The 23,107-nt window shown below is 37.2% G+C and overlaps 1 protein-coding gene and 1 non-coding gene across 4 annotated transcripts in view; one reads left to right on the forward strand and one right to left on the reverse strand.

Annotated features, from left to right (window-relative positions):
• The window catches only part of RAB28 (RAB28, member RAS oncogene family), a 103,261-nt gene extending 81,663 nt beyond the window's left edge, over window positions 1-21,598 (reverse strand). For 2 of the 3 annotated variants that reach the window (XM_055326422.1, XM_055326421.1), the window contains exons 1-3: window positions 21,292-21,598; window positions 16,530-16,626; window positions 11,135-11,223 (exon numbers count right to left, since the gene is read on the reverse strand). In XM_055326422.1, the coding sequence (XP_055182397.1) occupies window positions 11,135-11,223; window positions 16,530-16,626; window positions 21,292-21,366 (261 nt within the window). In that variant the 5' untranslated portion in view covers window positions 21,367-21,598. The remainder of the gene's footprint in view (window positions 1-11,134; window positions 11,224-16,529; window positions 16,627-21,291) is intronic. The other variant, XM_055326420.1, reaches the window with a different exon arrangement.
• On the forward strand, window positions 3,340-3,456 carry LOC129510654 (small nucleolar RNA SNORA25). The gene has a single exon (XR_008664632.1). It is a non-coding gene; the product is annotated as a small nucleolar RNA SNORA25 (small nucleolar RNA).
• Window positions 21,599-23,107: the final 1,509 nt, after the last annotated feature.

The raw sequence follows: 23,107 nt of genomic DNA on the forward strand, positions 1-23,107 counted from the left end.
AGGTTGTTTCACCTCTAAAATTAGAACATTAAAAGTAAATGGTCTGTAAGATCCCTTCCAGTTTAAATATTCTAAAATTTTTATGCAAAATCACTTGACTGATTCATTTTGATAACTCAGACACCTCTCTCTATTTTCCCAAATGCTTTGAAATAATGCCCAACATAGAATTATTTGAAATACTCAGCAAAAGTCCACTTTTCTTATTAAGAATAATGCCACAGGGGTGCCTGGGTAGCTCAGTCAGCTGGGCATCTGACTCCTGGTTTCAGTTCAGGTCATAAGATCAAGCCCCGGGTTGGGCTCCGTGTTCCATGGAATCTGCTTGGAATTCTTTCCCTCTTCCTCTTTCTCCCCCTCTGCCTCTCCTGTACACACACGCATCCATGCGCACACACGTGCACTCTCTCTCTCATATATACGTACATAAAATCTTAAAGAAAAAAAAGAAAAATGCCCCAGAACTGGCCTTTGAAGAAAACTAATCTTCAACCTACTGACTCTATGTCCAGTTGACTTGAATGATACAATATATTGTGTTAAAAGAGCTTTGCCCTGAAAGTCAGATTGTTATTGAATTGCAGTTTTGGCCCTACCACCTGCTGATCTTGGGGAATGCTTCTGTCATTCACCTTTATAATACTTGCCATGTCTACACGATTATGTGAAGTATAAAAATAGACTTATTCTTTTTTAAATATTTTATTTATTTATTTATTTATTTATTTATTTATTTGAGAGACAGAGAACAAGAGAAAGCTTGAGTGGGGGGAGAGGTGAATGGAGAGGGAGTAGAAGACTCTGATGAGTAAGGAGCCTGATGCAGGACTCAATCCCAAGACCCTGGGATCCTGACCTGAGCCAAAGGCAGATGCTTAACCAACTGAGCCACTTGAGCACCCCAAAACAGACTTATTTAAAAAAAAAATGCTACATAATTGCTGGGAATTTCTTATTATTCGAGTAAGAATCACATTTTCAAGGCAACTTTGAGATAGTTTTTACACTCATAGGTTGAGCCATTGACCTAGGATACCTCTTAAACCTTAAGACTGGGACACCACTGTGGCTCAGTGGTTGAACGTCTGCCTTTGGCTCAAGTCATGATCCTAGTCCCAGGACGGAGTCCCATATCGGGCTCCCCGCATGGAGCCTGCTTTTCCCTCTGTCAGTGTCTCTGCCTCTCTCTGTATGTCTCTCATGAATAAATAAATAAAAGCTTTAAAAAAATAAAAAAATAAAAAATAATAATAAACCTTAAGATTTTTGTAACTCTTCTAAATCAATATATGAAAATCTTCACCTCAGCATGGGTCAATATGTGAATATGATAGAATATGCAAATAAAATGTGGTCACCATCCGTTTGTTATCAGTACTAGAGCAGAACTACAGAATAAAAATTACATACTACTGGGGCACCCAGGTGGCTCTGTTGATTAAGCCTCTGACTCTTGACCTCAGCTCAGGTCTGCATCTCAGGGTCATGAGTTCAAGTCCCACATTGGATTCCATGCTGGGCATGGAGCCTTCTTAAAAAAAAAAAAAAAAAAAATCAGGGCACCTGGGTGGCTCAGTCCATGAAGTGTCTGCCTTTGACTCAGGTCACTATCCCAGGGTCCTGGGATGGAGCCCCACATCATACTCCCCTGCTCAGCAGGGATTCCACTTCTTCTTCACTCTCTTCCTCTGCCCCTCCCCCACCACTAGCAGGCTCTCTCTCTCCCTCTAATAAATAAAATATTTTTAATTAAATACTACAGGAGTTAGTAAACTATGGCCCCAGGTCAAATTTGGCTCAAAGACCATATCTATAAATAAACTTGCATTGAAATATAGTCATACTTATTTGTTTAAGTATCATCAATGGCTGCTTTTATACTACAACTAACTGCAGAACTGAGTAGCTACAACAGAGACAGTATGGCTTGTGAAACCTAAAATATTTTTTATCTGGTTCTCTAAGGAAAAGTTTGCCAATTCCTGATCTAGATCAATGTGTCCTATATTTTTCAGAGAGCAATACTTATGAATCTTCCAGAACTCATAAGAAAGGGAGAAGAATAAATGCCTCTCATTAATCTAACTATCCACCAACCCAAACATCTGTTCACATACTCCAGTCTCAATAACACCTTAACATAAAAAAAAACATGATTCCATCTTTGCTCCTAACATGACAATCTTTCATCGGTTCTGACCTACACCAATGAGGTCAAAATCTGAAAAGGGAAAATGAGAAAACCAAAAAGGCATTAAAATACAAAAAAGGTTCTAGAATTTTCCGTTTCAACTCTGACCTGTAAAAAGCCTGGAAGCCATCACGTCTGTCCTTACAGTAAGAAAAAACCTAGACAAACTAAAAATCAATGACTTTTCTTGGACAAAGCAGAGAGCTGAGTTTGCAGAATAAATCACCACTCTGAAATATGGGAGTTGGGTGAATCCAAAGAGTCAGAGCCAAAATGAACTTACCTGAAGCAGAAGCCACTATGGCCAGTAAAGGGTGGCAACATTTAAATAACAATTTTGATAAACTGCTGGAGGCTGCGTGTGATCCACTTTGAGAATGAAAAACTGCAAGGCAACACTGTTACGGGGATAAACTCATGGATGTTACCTGCAGAAATCCCATCAGATCCTCTTGGTAAAGCATCAAGAAAGACTGCTCACATGGCTCTGACATGGCGAGGGAGAAATGAACCATTTTAAAATACACCCAGAGTACTATCCATTAAAAAAGGCATACTGTCCAGGAAAAATGCTTAGTCGGTGTCCTATTTCACACAGGGAGAGGACTGGTTCCCATCTCCAGGCCCTTCTAGCCATCCTGTCTCACCCAAGTGGGAAGAGCTAATAAATACCTGTGACAGTCACAGCCAAGGAACACAGGTCCACTATAACACTGTGACTTAATCATAAGAGTATAGAATGCTTCCCTGCCTCCATACTTTACCATAATACCAATGGTATTAGTAGTATATTACACTTGAAAGAGCTGCAAAACACAAACTTCAAAGGAAGAGTTCTTTGAGAAAGGGGAGAAAAAAACAAGGATATTAGAGGAACTGGATGTCTCTGGCACCTAGAGCCTCAGCAAACATTCAGACCAACTCCTGGCCAATTAACATAAAACCTCACACTAAAGGCCTATTTACCTGAGTTCTTATTACTCTATACATCATATCTCACTTTCAAGAAAAAATTAGAAGACACACTAAAAGGCAGTTTGAAGGAAAAAGCATTAGAACCAGACTCAAATATGATATGGATTTTGGAATGATCAGATCAGGACTATAAAACAACTATGATAAATATTTTCAAAAAGGTTCCAATGGCTAGGTCATTTCAAAGAGGGCTTTGTGGAACTAAAACCAAGGGCTCTTAACTCTGTGACCAAATATTAGAGTTCTCCATAGCATGTAATAGTGCTATGTTTTCCTGAAGAGATACAAGATTTAGCTGCTTCTATCCAGGACTGGTCAAGTAGAAAAGAAGAAATGTCTTTCAAATATACATTTGTCCTCAGGGCTATTTTGAAGATTATGATTCTGACTTTAGAGGAACTACAGTGATTGGCAGCAGAAGGAAATAAAAATTTAATGACTTAAAAAGTTCCAATGGAAAAGGTAGACAAAATACAAGAACTGATGGATAATGTACACAAAGAGATGGACACACTAAGAATAATAAAAAGGAAATGCTAGATATCAAAACTACTACAATAGAAATGAAGAATGCCATTGATGGGCTCATCAGTAGACTAGACACAGCCTAGGAAAGAATTTGTAAGCTTTAAGGTAACAGAAATTTCCAAAACTGAAATGCAAAGAGAAAAAGAATGAATAAAACAGAACATCAAAAAAACTATGTGACAATTCTGAATGGTATATCATACATGTAACTGTACTACCAGAAGGAGAAAAGAGAATGGAACTTAAATATTTGAAGTAACAATAGCCCAGAAATTTCCACAAATCAATTAAAGACACTAAACCACAGATCTAGAAATCTCAGAAGACAACAAATAGGACAAATGCCAAAAAAATTAATGTAGGCACACCATATATTCAAACTAACACAAAACACTACGAGGGGCACCTTGGTCGCTCAGTCGGTTAGGTGTCTAACTCTTGATTTTGGTTCAGATCATGATCTCAGGGTCATGAGATCGGCATGGAGCCTGCTTAAGATTCTCTCTTCCTCTCCCTCTGCTTGCCAACCCTCCCCCACAGCCTCTCACTCACACATGTTCTCGCTCTCTCTTAAAACAAATAAACTGGGATCCCTCGGTAGCTCAGCAGTTTACTGCCTGCCTTCGGCCCAGGGCGTGATCCCGGAGTCCCAGGATTGAATCCCATATCGGACTCCTTGCCTGCTTCTCCCTCTGCCTGTGTCTCTGCTTCTCTCCCTCTCTCTGTGTCTCTCATGAATAAATAAATTAAAATCTTAAAAAAAAAATAAAGAGAAAAATCTTAAAAGAAGCCTGGGGTGAGAGAAGGGTTGATGAGAGGAACTACTACGTTATCTCTAGAGGAACATGGATAAGAATTACAGAGAAACTATATAAGAAAGGAGCGAAATATTTAAAATGTTGAAAAAGGAAAGGACCAATCTAGAATTGTATATGTAAAATTATGCTTCATAAGTGAGAGAAATAGACTTTCTCAAAATAAACAAAACCTGAGGGACTTCATAGCTAGCAAACCTACCCTGAACAAACATTAAAAGAGGCCCTCAGGGAGAGAGAAATGATATGGGTCAGAAACTGATTTCTATATAAAGAATGGAAGAGTATCAGAAAAGGAGTAAGTAAAGGTAAAATAAAAGCATTTTTTTATTATTAGATTATATAAAATACAACTTTTTTAAATACAACTTTTTAAAGCCATAATAATAACAATGTATTGAATAATTACAGCATATGGGTGAGTGAAATGAATGACAGCCATGTCATAAAGGATGGGGGATGGATTAAGAATATGCTTTTATCAAGTATCTGAACTATATAGGCAAAGCAATACAGTGCCATGTGAAGGTGGACTTAACCTAGTTAAAAATATATATATTTGGAAACTCCAAGGCAATTGCTAAAAAAAAAAAAAAAAGTGTTTAATAGGCTAAGAGTTAAAATGCTCAAATAAAACAATGAAAATTTTAAAAGAAAGAAAACAAAAGACTAGCACAAGAAATAGAAAACAAGTATGACAGAAATTAACCATCCTGTATCAATAATCACTTTAAATGTGAATGGTCTAAATATACCAATTAAAGGACAGAGGGCAAAAAAAATAAAATAAAAATAAAAATAAAATAAAATAAAATAAATAAAATAAAATAAAATAAAGGACAGGATGCCAGAGGATACGAAAAAACAAGATTCAAGATTCAACTATACACTGCCCACAGGAAATTCACTTTAAATATAAAGACACAATTAAAAGTAAAGGGATTGGGAAATACCATGCTAACACTACTGATAACAAAACTGGAATATTCTATTCATATTTATTTCAGACAAAACAGACTTCGGAATAAGGAAAGGTATTAAGTATAAAACCCACCATAATGATAAAGGGGTCAATTTTCCAAGAACGCGTAACAACCCTTTATGAATATACATCTAACAACAGAGTATCAAAATATGTAATGCTGAAACTGATAGAACTGTAAATCCACAGATCCATTAGTACTGTTGGAGACATCAATGCACGTTTTTTCACTGACTGATACATTAAGCAAGCAGATAATAAGTAACTCACATGAAACATTCACCAAAACAGACTACATTCTGGGCCATAAATCATACTTTAACAAATTTATAAAACTAGAAAAAATACCAAGCATGTTCTTAAACTACAAAGGAATTAAGCTAGAAATCAATAACAGAAAGATAGCCAGAAAAACCCAAAACCTTTGGTAATTAAACATCATGCTTCTAAATAACACATGGATCAAAAAAAAGAAGTTTCAAGATAAGTTTTAAAATATCTTAATAAAAACACAACCTATCAAAACTTGTGGGATATAGCAAAAACAGTGGGTAGAGGAAAATGTATAGCATTGAATGTATATACTAGAAAAGAAAAAAAAATCAATAATCTAAGTTTTTACTTGAAAAAACTGAGGAAAAGCAATTTAAGCTTAATGAAAGCAGATCAAAAAACTCATAAAAACTAAAGCAGAGATCAAGTAAATTTAAAAGAAGAAAATAATAGAAAAAATCAACAACACCATAAGATAGTAAACCTCCATAGCCAGGTTAACCAAAAGAGAGAGAGAGAGAGAGAAGAGAGGGAGAGAGAGAGAGGAGGGAACAGAAAATGCAAATTAATGAGGAGCCATTCCACAAACATTAAAAGAATAGCAAGGGAGTAATATAAACAACTCTTACGGCCAAAAATTTGATCACATAGACGAAAGGGACCAATTCTTTGAAAGACACGAACTACCAAAACTCATACAAGCAGGCATTGACCCCCGCCAAGGCCTCTACACACCAGCTTCAATATACCAAAGTCAGACCTCTGAGTACTCACCTTTTCAGGAGCCTATAACACAAGCACCCTCAAAGCCCTGAATCTCTCACCACATCCATCAATCAGGACCTCCTCTGACTGCTTCCAGAAAACTATCAGAATCTTCTCAGCCACAAGAAAGTATAACACCCTCAGAAATGTAACAACTTGGCAACAACTGAAGCAATCTACTAGGAACGGCTGGAAGTAATTTTCTTGGCAACCTTGTGGCCATCGAAACCCATCTCCCAGTCTCATGTCCCCAATGCACTTTTATCACCGCACTTTTATCACCTATCTGCCATTCATCTTTCTCCTGTGTCTTTTCCCCATGCTGCCCCATGCTTGCTCTTCCCGATTTACCCTCCAACTGTTTCCCTTCATCCCAAATCTTTTTGCTGTGACTTTTGGAAATCAGATTTCAAGCTTAATACATCCTTCTATATCTTCAAATTCTTCAACAAAAATTCCCTATATTTTCTATGCCTTAACTTCACCCTTTCCCCTTGCAATTCCTAAAAGATTCCCACCCCTTCTCTTCATAAACCTCAACTTTTAGTAAATATTACATAAAGTTTCTTTATACAGTTCTTTGTTTTCATCTATTTTACTTATCACCATATCTAACGAACATGATGAGCCATTAACCAGATAGACAGCATCTTCAAAGGAATACTGAAGTCTTAAAGGACAATACCTAACTACTGTAAATTTTTGTACGGATTTAGTTCTGAAATTTAACAGGCACAGTACACAGACAACTACTTAACCTTGCCCAAAATGAAAGGTTCCCAGTTCCCATAATCCAGGTAGTTTTTTTCTCCCTGATTTGTATGACAATCTACTTTAGCTTTTAATAATATGTGGAAATAGGTTAAATCATATGGATGGTACCATAGTCCTTACCATATATACACTTTGCCGAAAAAGTACGACTTGTAGGAAGAAACACTAATGCAAGAGAGGTCTGTATAATCAGTTATAAGTTGGCAAATATCCAACTAAAAAAATGCACAGTAAAAGACAGCAGAGGGTCTCAGAGAGTCCAGCTTTGAGATGCACTCTCCGCAGCTGCCATACAGGCAGCCAAATCCTTTTGTTGGTAGCTAACAGGCTGCCTCATCTGTGTGGGGCACTGGCACACAATAGTAGTTATGTTCTGCCTCACAAATGACTACACTTCATTGAGTTTATACTCAGTAGGGCAGTGTTTGCAAACCACTTAGATTCCAGGACGGAAAGAGCTACAAAAATGAAACACCCAGTCCTTCTCTGAGGTTTGTTATTAGCCTCTGTTAGCCACAGGTTACAGGGCACTAAACACTATGTACTGTGTGTTTGCTCGTAACCACTATGAAAAATAGCCTATAACATCTTTCTGAAGACTCCTAGAAAATTTTAAGTTAATTTAAAATCTGGGAATTTAACTGGGAAATACTTCAATTCTTAGAACTAGTTCTTGTCAAAATACCTCACTAATTCTTTCTTGGGTGTCAATCCAATTTTGTTTCAACCAACACTATTCAATAGATGACTGCTAAAGTTTAATCCTACTGGGGGGAAAATGTGAACAGGGTACAATAATCAGTTCTATTTGAATCTAAGTCCATTCCCAACCCACCAATAACCTTCTTAACGTTAAGAAATACTTTAAGGAAAATAGATTCACTAGCTTAATAGCCCAGATATGCATATGATAATTCTTCCTATATACAATACAGAGAACCTAAAGTAAAATCTTAAATAATACATTAAACTGATGTCCTCAAAACAGTCTGTCAAAACATCATTTCTGGGCAGCCTGGGTGGCTCAGAGGTTTAGCTCCTCTTTCAGCCCAGGGCGTGATCCTGGAGACCCGAAATCGAGTCCCACATCAGGCTCCCTGCATGGAGCCTGCTTCTCCCTCTGCCTGTGTCTCTGCCTCTGCCTCTCTCTCTCTCTCTCTCTCTGTCTCTCTCTCTCTCTCTCTGTCTCTCATGAATAAATAAATAAAATCTTAAAAAATCATTTCTGAATGATTTCTATCCTGTGGCACATAGACCAAAATGCAAAGGACTCATGAATAATACAAGCATCTACAAGAACTCTAGAAGCAGTACCGATCAACTTTGAGGAATAATTATATGATTATATAATATAAAGCTATTAAGTATAGTTTAATATTGGAATGTTTTTGAAATCAATGTTTTTGAAAAGTAACATCCCCCCCCCCTCCAATTTATGGTCGTAAATTGTCATCAGAGTTTCTCTGGTTTAGATAAAAAAATTTACCTATATTTTACAAAATAAACTGTTGGTAAATGTATTTTATGTATTTTCCATAATCTAATTTAGAATCTCTGAAAAGCAGAGAAAATTTATTATATTATCATTAATTTATGATAATTAATTTTATCATCTCAGAATTCCTAGTTTCCTGGTAGAATTTCATGAAAATGTTCATGAACTCAGAAATACTGTACTTATGTTGTTATTCAATAAAACAGGGTATATACTCTTATTATATCCACAGAAATTGTGAAGTATAAACAATATAAGGCACCATCAAGAGAAAAAAATGTCATATGAACCTTCAAAACAGAAATATTAGACAAGTTATAAGAAGGAATATAACATGCTCTTTCTCACAGGATACGAGGGACATCAGAAGAGAATATAGACATTTTACTAAACTCAGGTCCTCTCAAAAAAGATGAAATTTTTAAAAATTTCTACAAATTTGACCAATAATGTCTGCTGATTTTAAGCAGTTACATAATAGCATAAAATACTGCAAAAAATGATTTAAAAGAATGGCCACCTAACATTGTGAGTGCAATAAATGCCACTGATTATACACTTTTATAGTGGTTAACTTTATATCATGTCAATTTCACATCAACATTAATTTTATATACAATTTTATATTAAGCAAATAATAAATAAATCAAATAATAAATTTTTAAATGATGTAGAGGTAAAATTAAGAGAATCCAAATCACGGGCATTATATTCCCTCAATTGTTAGTGAAAAAAAAAATTTGTTCATTGAATTTTATAGTACTATTTGCTTTGAGATTCATAAAATCTTCCTGTTCTAGAAGAGGAACTCGTTCTAGATAATCTATAAACAAGAAAAAGTTATTTTATTTGACATTCAGAGTCAAATATTATGAGAAGCTTGACTAACCTAATCCATTTTTTTTAAACCCAGTACGAACCCTTAAAGGTAGACTTTAATGGACAAAGAGGAAAGAGATTATTTTATCAAATAGGTGAGTGAAAGAAAGAACTGTGACTTCCACAAATCTCTGTCCAGCAATTTTTCTTTATCTTAATATCTACTTTGAATGTAATCAGTTTAAAACAGAAAAAATTAAACAGCGAAAAAGCCAGACACAAAAATTTGAGGTATATCTTTTAAGAGAAAAACAAACATGCATAAAATATCAAATTTTATGGTCACAAGCAAAAATCCTAAATGAGCAGGAAGATTTTCCAGGAGACAAAGGACAGCATAGAAATGGCATAGGAAAAGTAATCCTAAGAGCCAAATCTATTTGTCAATAATGCAAAAAAAGAAAATTCTGGGGCCTTCACATATGATTTAGAACCATATGAGCTTCATTTATTCTCCTCTAAATGTTGTAGAAAATAACTCAGAATCTATTTTCCATCCAAAATTAAGGCAATCATATAAGTAAAGCATTAAACTTCATACAGAACAGTGCTTAACATTCTGTCTTTGTCTCCTGGACTCCTCAGAAACAACACAGTTTCACAGAAGCAAGGTAAGACTCTCCCACTTAAAACATTTAACTCCAATAAAGACCTAAAGAAGGATTATGACTATTATCCCCTCTAATGCCTCATGACGGTGTGAAAGACACACAGTAGAGTGGAAGAATAAGCAAAAATAAATAGCAGGTCAATAATTAACTTTTTGAAGTATATCACTATCATGCATATTTTCTATTGGTATAATAATTTAACAGCTTATAAATTATGTCTATATAAACTCATGCTGCCAAAGAATTTTGTCATATTATTATTTAAGCAGTTTTTCTCCGCCTACATAGATTTTGTTCTGAAAAGACATCATTATCATGTAAAAATATTGTTATGTGCTTCATATATAGAATTATTCATAGTTTGCTGATGCAATATACTGATATATATTAAATCTGAAGAATTATAAATATTTAGTAAACTAATTCATAGCACAAAAATATATAAATATGCTTTTTGTCCTTATAACTTAAAATGAAATTTCCCCTTCTATATTTTTCATTCAGTTTACACATTCTGAAAGCAGTCTCTATAACCAAATCAGCTAATAAATATAAAATATCACCTATCACTACATTTACTGAACTGCTGACAAAAATATCTAGCAATATAAGGAAGCATAGGAAAGCTATTAGAGTCACACCAATTCCCTAACCCAAATCATTTCAACTATAATTTGGGGAGGATGAAACCAAAGGATTAGCACAAAGATAAAATCAGTTTCTCTAACATATCAGATAAAAATCAAGTTATAAAGAGTGTGTGTATGTGTGTGTGTGTACCCAGTTATATGTGCTTGTGAGAGGAGTATTTTCAGTATTGGAATAATCATAGAATTTATATCGTACCTGTGCTCCATAGATATATTTATCCAACATCTTGCCTCCTATTGTCTGTCCTCCTATATCCCAAACTTGAAGAGTAACATTCAAGTTTCCTTAAATATAAAAACAAGAATACAGAAAAGGTAAGTAACAAAATAAGAAATGAATACAGTTTCAGGAAATACTAAGTCACAATGATAAACTGTGGAGCTAATTTGCCTTTTATTCTGCATGGTCAGATATTTGGAATTGTGAAACAATATCAAAAGAAATCATAATAGGGAATTTAGGTTTACGCATTTACCCCATTTCTATAGAACCAAATTTATAATCACCTTCAAAACAACAACAACAAAAAGCTTTAATTCATAATCTACTCAAAACTTTAAAAAAAGTTCTCTTAAACAGAGAACGGAATGATAAAACACTTGTACAGTGGGTAAAAAACTATACATTAAAAATAAACTTTATATACTAACCTACCCTGTAGCACATAACGAATTTTACTATAAACTCTAAACTCTATAGGTTCTAATACAGATTAATAAAACTACAAAAATGGACCCAGAGTTTCAACTTAAATTGATGAACTTCTAAAATTTAAATGTCACTTATGATATGCAATAGAAAACATAATTTTTAAAACTACATGTTTTCAAATTTAACCTATAAAATATAAACACATACGACAGCCCTCTTCCTAACAAGTATAGGATACATACCCAGTATATCACTAAATATTATGAAGCATTTTTAATCGTTCAAAGCATTTCCATTGAAACAAATTATAACATGTGCTTCAAAGCCTTCATAATGCTGGAACAAATCTCCACACAATCATTACAAAAGCATTTTGAAATACTAAAAAGCAATCTTTAAAATTCTTGTGTCTATTTTTTATAATATTTACTAGATAAATTTACTAGATAAGCTATTCCCTCTTATAAATGCATAACCCTAGAAATTAAAGACCATGTCCAACATACTTTTTAGTTTAACATTTCAAAGTATTTCTCCTAATAAAATAACGCAATTTTTTCCACAAGTAGACAAAGTCTCAACTAGCACCTTCAAAACAAGCTCCCATACTAAAAAAGAAACCTTTCTGAATGATTTGCAATCAAGAAACCTTAAAACAAAAATGTAAGGCACTAAAAAAAAAATGTGTTTGCTTCAAAAAAAATAAAAAAAAATTATAGACCTGAATTTTTATGCCAATGCCAAACATTAAAATCAGAGAATGTCACACCATTTAACTGAAAAGCAAGTACAACACTGGATTAACCAGGCAAGTTTTACCTTTAACTCTAAGTTGTGTTGGGTTTGTATTACAATCTTTCCATTATTTTGAGATAGGTCTCTGCTTCAGCCAACGTGCTGAGATTTACATGAGGAACTTCCATTAGCATTAATGAGAGTTCCTGAAGTTTATCACCCATCATCATTCCCACATACACACACTTTCAACGCTCACAGAGTAATGCAAAAATGTTCTTAAAGCTCTGTGAAGACGAAAACCAAAATGTCACAGATCAAGTAAGACTTATTCACAACTGGGATAAACCCACTTACTGAAAAAATCTAAATTTTTCACGTTTCAAAGCTGATCTCATTCTCCTATGACACTGTCTCAAATTAAGCAGGTGAGAAAGGACTAGCAGTCACTAGCAGTATGTTAAATCTCTTCTGAGGCCCCTAGATAAATAGGCAGTACTCTATTCATTTTACTTGCACACTCTTTACAGTCATTTGTTTACTTCAAAAAAAAACAGTGCTTAACAATATAACTTTCTTACAGTAAGACCGTAGGCAACACTTCATAAAAGGCACTGACTCCCATTTTCTTCAAGGCCAATAAATCTTATCCCTTAGCTTCATATCAAAAATTAGAAAGCTTTTCTTCCCTTAAATTCTGACAGATCCCATCTAAATTAGTTATTGTGAACACCTTAGCTACAACTTTACGAACATGATATTCATATTTCCAAATCCTGACTACATCACTTCAAGACTAAATCATTTATTCAGTTGCCTCCCATCTGAGAAGTTTATATTTATATCATGTGTTGCAGGGGTTTTTTTAATTTATATCTTTCTAAATAAACACTGGTGTTGTTGGCTTATTTTTTTAATATACATATTCTAGTGCCTCAGAAATAAAAATAGTTATGTATTACTGATAACCCACAAAACTAGCCAAAAAAAGCACTTTTGCCATCATTATAGCCTCAACAAATGATACTAACTTCATAGCTATTTCATATGTCTAGGAACATATTTTTAACTTCCACATTTGAATTTTAGACTTATTAACACATAAAAATAAAAATAAACAGGGGTTCTCTATTTGGGAAACAAAAATCACATAAAGATGGAACTCCAATCAATATTCATTTTAATTTCCCCAAACATAAATATAAAAAGTCTCCATGTATATTTTCAAAATGACATAGCTAATAACCTATTAAAGAGTATTCAAATAATCAATACTATAAAATTTTTAAAAAATCAAGAACCCATCTAATATAAATTTCTAACTAACAAAGAACATTTAGGAAACTGTCCACAATATAATCTCAAATGCAAAATGCTACAAAATTCCTGTTTCTCGGTAAGAAATGACATGTAACCAAGGGAAAAAAAAAACAAAATAAATGAGGTGACAAAATACAGGTAAGTTGCTTTTGGTATGAATCAAAGCCACCAAGAGGATTCAACAGTGACCTTGTAAAAGTACACTTGGTGCCTTGGTTAACCTTACTTAAAGTGCTGCATAGTCAAGATGGAACTAAAAACACAAGTCTGCCCACTTCTTGTGCTAAAGACTTAGAAATCCTTTTCACAGTAGAACGCTGTTTACTGGACTGTACCCACAAGCTTCCTGAAAGTATTTTGACTAAGGCTCTTAAGAAGCTCTATCAGCAGAATCTCTGACTAACAGATACACTATTTTAAGCAGTAAACTCTGCACAGTGGTTGCATCCAGACTATACAGCATACCGGAACATGAAATATACTAAAATGGATGAATATTTACAAAGTAATGACCTTGAAAACTTGCATGAAGAGAATGTCAATAGATGGACAGGAGGTATTCACCTCTAACAATCTGAAAGGACAGAAGACTTACTAGAATACTTAACAAACATTAGATTCACCCAGTATGCTCTTTACTTTAAATTCAATAATGCTGCCTCTGATGTTTTAGCAAATGATACAAATATTAATCATCCTAATTTGACACTTACAATGAATTAAAATTAAGGTTAAAATACATAAAGTTTATACTATGCATCTTGTAATTTATTTATCTCATTTCTCAATGTACTTACTATATAAAATCAAGTCATATTAAAACAATTTTTTCAGGCAGCCTAGGTGGCTCAGCGGTTTAGCACCACCTTCAGCCCAGGGTGTGATCCTGGAGACCCGGGATCGAGTCCCACGTTGGGCTCCCTACACGGAGCCTACTTCTCCCTCTGCCTGTGTCTCTGCCTCTCTCTCTCTCTCTCTCTCTCTCTCTCTCTCTGTGTCTCTCATGAATAAATCAATAAAATTTAAAAAAAAAAAACATTTTTTTTCCTACTGATATTGCTAACACAATTTTGAATCCATTAAGTAACATAAAACCAATTGCCTTAAAAAAATTTTTTTTTTCTGGAACTTACCCATCAAAATAAAACTTAATCAGGAATTCATTAAAATAGACATTTGTTAAGAATATAAATTTCCTAACATTTTTAATGCAAGTATTTTCTAACTCTAAAATATTATACTATAAATTTTGATTTCAAAAATACCAAATATTTTTTACAAAGTAATCAAAACTTTAAAATGGGTAGTATTGTGCAACAGATGAGAAATCAGTATATGTATCACCTACATAAAATGTTCAAAATCTGTCCTAAAATAGTTTTAATGATTGAATGGTACTTGTTGCCTTTGAACTAAAAAAAGTCAGAAAAATGAAATAATATTAATGGTACAGAAAGCTGATGCTCTTGCTAATTAGCAACAAAAACAACAGTCAATAACTAAATGTATATATTAAGGTTCTCTGTGTACAACTAGCATCTCTGAGACAATTGTTGCAATAAATAAGCTTTCAGCATGTACATTATATATTTTGTGCATGTATTCTTCTAATGACCTCTATAAATACTCTGAATGTAGCATTAACCTATCCAAACAAATGAGAATAATAAAAATAAAATGAGATTTTTCAGTTTTGAATACATTAAAAGGAAATACTAATGAAACAAAATATACATATGTTTCTCATTAAGCCTCTTGCTGAACAATAACATAGTAATACAAAGTTGGAATTCTTTTCTCATACTGTATCTTTCAATTTATTTTTCATTGGTAGCTGAATATAGACAATCACAAAATATAATAGAGCATATTACTAGTAAGATAAGCAGAATACTTTCAATTACCAAGAGTTTTCATTAGCTGCTCTAAAACTTTCATGGAGAATTTTCTGACAGATGGGGTGTTTGAGAGGTTAACATATTTCAATAATATTGGAATTTATTAAACCCCTTCCCACTATATCACTCATGCTCCAGTATATGAATCTGACACTACACTTGCAACCGTTTTTATTCAAATGTGTTTCCTCAGAGAGGAGAGGGATGGACTGGTTTAGAAAGTCAATCAAGATAAACTGCTTTTAATAAAATACTTTAAACATATAATTTAACCATCACAAATGAATGGACAGAGCATTTTAAAGCCCCAATTGTTCAGAAACTAACTTAAAACAGAAACCACTCTCTTTTTGTTATTATTTCCCTGTATTTCCCACAAAATGTGCTGCAACTGGCATCTAAATAGTTTCTTTGCATGGTGAACTGAAACATCTTGAATGCTCAAACTGTATTTTTATGAGTGCCTAGGGACCCTAAATTTTAGTGGTCTATTAAATGCCAGCAATTTCATGCTGCCTTGCATAAAACAGCATTCACATATTAGAGCACAGAAGTTCCATAGCTACATTATACTTCTGTTCCAACTTTCTCTCGAACAAAAAACTGAAGCAGAGGCTAATCAAAATAATATTTTAAAAAAATAATCCTTTCCAGTCTTTTCACATTTAGTTTACATGATATCTGTTTACAACTGTATAGCTTTTGATTTTTTTTAAACTTCTTAGAATTTTATAAGCAACTATTGTTTATCCTTGAAAAATGTGTGGAGTGGTCAAAAACAGCGGGAAAGTAGGGGAATATATAAACTTTTCTCTCACACCCATGGACAGTATGTCTTCATGGTAGATGCTAATTAAAGCTAATCTAAGATAGATTTGCTAATTATATATTTTTTCATGCAGATGCAGCCCCCAAATTTATTTTACACATTTCTGTTATTGTAAGATATGTACCATTTTCTATGTTAAGAGTTTTTACTCTCTTACCTGGAAGTGTTATCCTTCTCAAAAAGAAATCCAGTCCTATAGTTTGTTTGTACTGTTTCCCAAAAGTTTCTTGAGCAAAGCACGTAGCTAAGGAGGTCTAAAAAAATTGATGCACAGAATATCAAAATTAATGACTCTGTTTTAAAAATATAAACATAAAATCATTACTAAACCTTACTAAGTAATCTTAGTAGTTACACTACCATTAATCCAACAAACAACTTTAAGCAGTTCTCATCAGTTACAAAGGGAGGAGAGACTTAACACTCCACCAGGTAAATTTCACTTGCCAACAGCTATCAGTGGGAACAAAAGACTAATCTGTTAGATCTCCTTAAATCCCTTGATAGTCAAGCTCCTTCTCCTTGCTGGAAATTAGAATTTGAGATTTATCAACAAGAAAAGTAAAACAACACAACTAAAGATCTGAATCCTATATATCAATATAAATCAGTTCAACACAAATTTCAAAGAACTCTAAATTTCATGTCTGAGGTTAAATATTCTGAATATCTGTGCTCTCAGCCAATAATAAGAAGTACTAATTAAAAGGGGAAATCCTATTTATATAATTTTTCTTTTTTCCCTGCAAAAAAGTATCTTTAAATGTCTATTTTTTCTCTAAAGTAAAGATGTTAAATGAAAATGATCCTACAGTATGATTGAGATAATATTTATCTTTAAAATTTAAAAGTCAGTACTTTTAAGACTAATATTAGCAAACAAAGTATTTTCCATCCAACAACCATAAAGATTAATGAATACTATAACCAGAACACACATACATATATCTACACTTTTTTTTTAATAAAGTTGTATTCAAAACTCAGGAGTACCGTTTCCTATCAAAGAAGAATTAAAATCATTCTGGTAACAACTGAAATAATAACTTAAAAGCTTCTTAAACATTTGAAATAAACTATTTGTAAACTTCACCAAAAAGAAGAAAGGCAGCTTCAAGAGAACCTTTTATGCTCTTTAAGAAAGACTACCCAAGTGAAAATAGCCCTTTTCTATTTTAAAAGTTAAAATTAGATGTCAATTCCCAAAATAATGAAAACTAAAATAAAATTTCCAAAATAGCTTAGTATAATTAATTATGACATAAGTACAGCAATGCAAAAGAAAACTTGGCCAAATTTCAATTCTTTCAAACAAAAAACCTAAAATTCCTTTGGACACAAAAGCCATATTTTTCACACAGATGACAATTTGTACACCCTAACTCCAATTCTTTTATCAAATATTCAGCACTTGTAATAATTAAGATATATTGTCAAATATTTATTGGGCACCATAAGAAAGATGTTCTCCTAAGCACTTAGAAATAAACTCACTACACCCAAATGAAAATTTCTTTGGCTTCCTGAAGCATGTAACAATAATATAAAAACTAAGAGACTGGAATAAAAAAAGGTAAGCATTCTTTTTTAAAACTTTCTGGGTTTCATTTAGCTTTATTTATGCCATTGAGCTTGTTTAACTTAGGGTACAAAATCTTCTGTTAAGAGGCTCAGAGTTACAGAGAAAAATAATTGGCACTATTTATTACAGATATTTCAAAATGTTTAATATAGAGATGGTAGATAAAGTTCTACAAGACAAAGAGAAACTCAAGGTACAAGTAACAGCATAGTGCCATTTAAGGTAATTTTTCACTTTCAAGTAAGGTTCTCGGAGTTCAGTACTTTTATATTAATGAATATTTTAAAAATCCAAAGGTTCTTTTTTTTGGAAATAGGGCTTTGAGATTCTGAAAGCCTTACCCTCACACTTTTGAGGCAAACATAAAACTAAGATTTTTGATTAGAATAAAGCATAATCTGTCAAAACTAGGGGGCCTGGGAACACAGAATATTAAAATGGGTTCTTATACCATTTCTGGACATACCATAAAAATTAAACAGAGAATCAACTGAATCAGTGGGAGGCACTTCCTCTTCAATACTCTAGACTCTCTGGCCTCTTTCACATTCAATAATTTCTCTCAAGTCATTATATAAATACCCTTCTTAAATAATTGTGAGGTGAACAATCATCTACCATATCTGAAACATCTTTATCTGATCCTTTACATTGTTTTGCTTGGTGAGCTCCTGCTAACAATTTTTACCATACTACATTTACTAATACAAAAAAAAAAAAAAAAAGACCAAGAAAGAATATTTTGCCTCAAAAAAATCTTAAGAAATATGGAATAAAATCAAAAGTATGAATCAAAACAGAAAGAAACAGAAACACATGTTACTAGGAGGAGGAGCAAAATTTCTCTTGGAGAAACTATTAATGATGATTATCTCAATACTCGATTGCTTCCGTCAATGTGTATTGAAAGTCAACATGTACATAAATGTCATAAGTTAAAACTGACAAGAAAAACTAATGCTAGAAAATATAGCCACGAGTTCAATCAGGATACAAAAAAGAATGAAATGAAAGAGGCTGAATTCATATAAGGATAGTAAAGGAAATAGAATGGGACTGTTGGTAGCTGCCAATAACTTGAGAGCTGAATAGGGTATGGCGAAGAAAAAAGCTTGATACACAAATAATGAAAAAAGGTTAGGTTTCTGACTTTGGTATCTGAAATTCCCTGGCAGAAAACGCCTTTACAGTTTTAAAAGAGATTAGTTAAGATGATAAAGACTAAATCAGAACCCCACAGAGAGTTATCACTCTTACCCTTTTAAGCAGAATGATAGTCCTAATTCAACAGTATGGAAGGGGGAAAAAAATCATGTCTTGTCCTACACTAGACAGAATTTTAGAGAGATGAAAACCCACAATCATTCACACTAAATTAGCGAAGAGAAGAAAACACAGGACAGGCTAAATAAAAAACCCAGATACAAGGTGATGAACAAACTTCAACTGAGTAACACATGTATGAAACTGATACATACTGGGAGAAAAAAGAAATTAACAGAAGTTTAAAGAATTATGATAGAATGTAGGGTAATGGGCAATTTTTGTCTCTTTTAACAACCGTCATCAGTGCTATAGACTGTCGTGGTAATTTTAAGCAGAAAACAAACTCATTTATGAGTTGACCGTAAAAGGATTTAGGAAACGAAAAAATCAGAAGGTATCCGAAAGAAAATCGAATAATAAAAAATACTGTGCAAATACACCTTAAAATTTTTATTGAATAAGAGTGTCAGGAACAATGGTGATTTATCTAAAACAACCGAACCATTCAAAAAGTTGCTTCCCCAAAACCTTTAAAGGTCATCAGAGCATATTAGGTCTGCTTTCCCTCAGCAACAAAAAGCAGTGACAAAATCTCATCCGGGAAGGCAAGAAGGAAATAACAGAATGCTCCAAACTTTGCACCCGAAGGACACCTCTCCCAGGTGCCCCAGGAACTCAAGTCTCAGAAACCACGGCAGGAGCGGCTCTGCAAGGGCCAACTGCCAGGGAGACCGACGCCAGGAGCAGCCGTCACCACAGAAACCAAGGTCCAGGCTGCACCGGTAACGGGGAATCGTGACGCCGGAAATCGGTCACCACAACAACCTGCGCTTCTGGGGGCTCTGGCTGGGAAAAGGGAGGGAAGAAGAAAAGGAGGCGGACTTTAGCAATATTCCCAGAAACGGTGTTGGCGCCTGGGACAGAAGCGACAGGTGTGAAGACACCCCGGGCAGAGGCGCTTCACTCCCGGGGGGGGGGGTGGGTGGCGGGAGCGGTCGTTGACCCTTCCGAGGTCCCACGGACCCTCCCCCAAAGAGCCAGCATCGAGAGACGAGGATTCCATTTCCGGAGCTCCACAACCCAGAGTCAAAGACCCTACAGCCCAGCACGTGAGCAGCCTGGATGTCGGAGAGTCCCAGGCACTCAGTCTCCTGTTTTCAGCAAATCGGCACCAACCCCCAGGCCCTAAAGTGGGACCCCCGCACTGTCAGGAGCGCAGCTCTACCCGCAGCATCCAGCCCCCTAGCTGGAGCTCGACAGGTATCTGCGGAATGAATGCTTGTGCCGACAGGTGCTGTGCCATGCCAGGAGCAAGGACCTTGAAGACAGCAGCTGCAGCTAGCGTTCGCTGAGCGCGCAACCACGTTCTGAAAGCTTTACGTGGGTTTTCACGTTTCACGTGTTATTTTTGCACACCTCGCCCTTGGCGGCGATCGCTGGCAATACCCACCTGACCGCTGGAGCACAAGGAGGTCAGCGAGTTTGCCCTCCAATGTCCCGACCCGCTGGGTAAAGGAGCCCCAGGGGTCGGTCACCCAGGGAATGGGATTCCGGAGCCAAGTCCTTGGGAGCTGCCAGCGCAGGGGAGGTGCAGGGGAGGTGCGAGAAGCCGTAAAGGGGCGGGGGGGGGGGGGAGGGGGGAGGGGGAGGGCCCGGGCACCGGGGGCGGGGGGGCGGCGAAGTGAGACCTGGACTAAAGTAAAAAGGGGTGAGACGCCTGGGCAGGTCCTCGCCAGTCCCCGGGGGCGAAGAGCTGGGGAGCCTCCCGGGAGGGCGATGCTGGCCCGACTCTTGAGCAAGTAGGAGTTCGCGATCCAGGCGGGGAGGTGGGAAGTGACTTTTTTTTTTTTTTAATGTAAGGAGAGCTGGACAGCTCTCCTCAGCCTTCACCGGCGCCGACTGGATGCCTGGCCCCAGGCCACCTCCAGGCAGGCGGGCCCGCCCGGCCCGGCCCGGCCCCGGCCCCGGCCCCGGCCCCGGCGGTAATGAGGCGACGCCGAGCGGCGGGGAGGAGGCGGGGGGTGCCGGGGTTCCTGCAGCCCGGGGACGGCGGGCCCGCCGGAGGACTGACCTTCCCGGAGGTGCCGTCCCCCAGCACGACGATTTTCAGTTGCCGGTCCTGGCTCTCCTCCTCCGAGTCCGACATGGTGTCCCGGGAACCAGGCCCGCTCCCCCACCCCCACCCCCACCCCCACCCCCACCCCGAGGTAGAGGGAGGAAGGGTAGGAGGGGGGGGTTCTCCGGGGGCCGGAGGAGAGGAGGACGGGCGGCAGTGGGGGCAGGACCCCCCGCCCCGGTGTCTCAGCGGCCGCTGGACGTAACTAGAGTGAATCACTCTCCGGGCGCCATCTTGCCCGCCTCCCCTCCCCTCCCCCGCGCGCGCCGCCCCGCCCCCCGCGCGCTACGTCAGTCGCGCACCCCCTCCTCTGCGCCAACCCGCGCCGACGCGAGCCGCCCTGGCAAGCCGGCCCATTCGCCGGCCTGGGATGGGGGAGGCGTTCGAGCGCAGCAGGGCGACACGGGCGTCACTCCCTCAGGGGCGGCTGTGAAGAAGAAAAGTAAAATGTAGCACTCTAACGAGGTGGGAAGACAGGAGCCGAGTAGCATTCGGATGTTCTATCATATTCCCGTGTTTCCATCACCCCCTGAGCAGGGCCCCCACTGAAGCGAATGGTTTAGCCCGACGGGGGGGCGTGGACGCCTGGGACGCGCGCCTGGGACGCGTTGCCATGGAAGCAGGGAGGAGGAGGAGAGGCGGAGGGGCGGGGCCTGTCTCCGGGCGCCCGGGATGCGGGGTGCCGCGCGCCCAGCACCGGGCAGGGGCTCCTGGAGCTGGTCCCGGCGCCTGGGGGTCGCGCCCCGGGAGGAGCGTGGCCGCCGCGGAGGTTGCTGAGGACCTGTCCGCCTGCGGGAAAGCACCTTGAGTGGCCTTCAGTTTAACAGAGCTCTGGCTCTGCCTCTGGTTTTGACGTCTCAAACCGTGGATTCTCTGGACACAACAGAATTGGATGGTTCATTCATCAAGCAAGTAACCTAGAGCAGCAGTTCTCAAAGTGTGATCCGGAGAACCCTGGGGGGGGGGGGCCTCCAATAAAGTAACAAATATATATATATTATTTTCAATACTACACTTTTTTTTTTCCTTCTTCGCGTTCATTCTCTCACGAGTAGAAGTTTTCCTGGGGATGCATGATGTATATGATGTCATTGCTCTGGCAGTTAAGGAAGCAGGTGCTTCTTACAGAGTTAAGACTTTTTTTTTTAAAGATTTTATTTATTTAAAAAATAAAGAGAGGCAGAGACACAAGCAGGCTCCATGCAGGGAGCCCGACCTCGGACTCGATTCCAGGTCTCCAGGATCAGGCCCCGGGCTGAAGGCGGTGCTAAACCGCTGAGACACCCGGGCTGCCCAAGTTTAAACATTTCTTAAATACTAATTTAAAAGCAGTAATGATACCTATAACTTACGTAAACAAAAACTTTTTGAGATCTACAAACATTTTAAGAGTGTAGAGAGGCCCCGAGCCCACAAAATGTAGGACCTGCTGTCCTGGATGATCTCGGTCCAGTACAGTAGGTAAAAGATGTCAGAAAAATTGAACAGAGTGAGATAAATTCTACAATAATAATGCCAACCTACTATGCTTGTCTCTTGTTGATGAGAAGGATGATCACAGTTCATTCCTCATGAGAACCCTGTAAAGTAGGTAGAATTATCTCATTTTACAGATGAGTAAGCTTAAGGCACAAGAAGCTTAGCTCAGAGGTGGTGGTCTTGGAAAGAATGTAGGAAGTAGACTAGGAAAGCAGTACGGTTTTAAGAAATGCCCAGCCCTAGAGGGAGCACTGGAGTTTAATCACAGGTACCTGTGCTTGCTAGGTGTGTG

This window comes from Nyctereutes procyonoides, unplaced genomic scaffold (genome assembly GCF_905146905.1).
Source record: "Nyctereutes procyonoides isolate TBG_1078 unplaced genomic scaffold, NYPRO_anot_genome, whole genome shotgun sequence".
Lineage (NCBI taxonomy): Eukaryota > Metazoa > Chordata > Mammalia > Carnivora > Canidae > Nyctereutes > Nyctereutes procyonoides.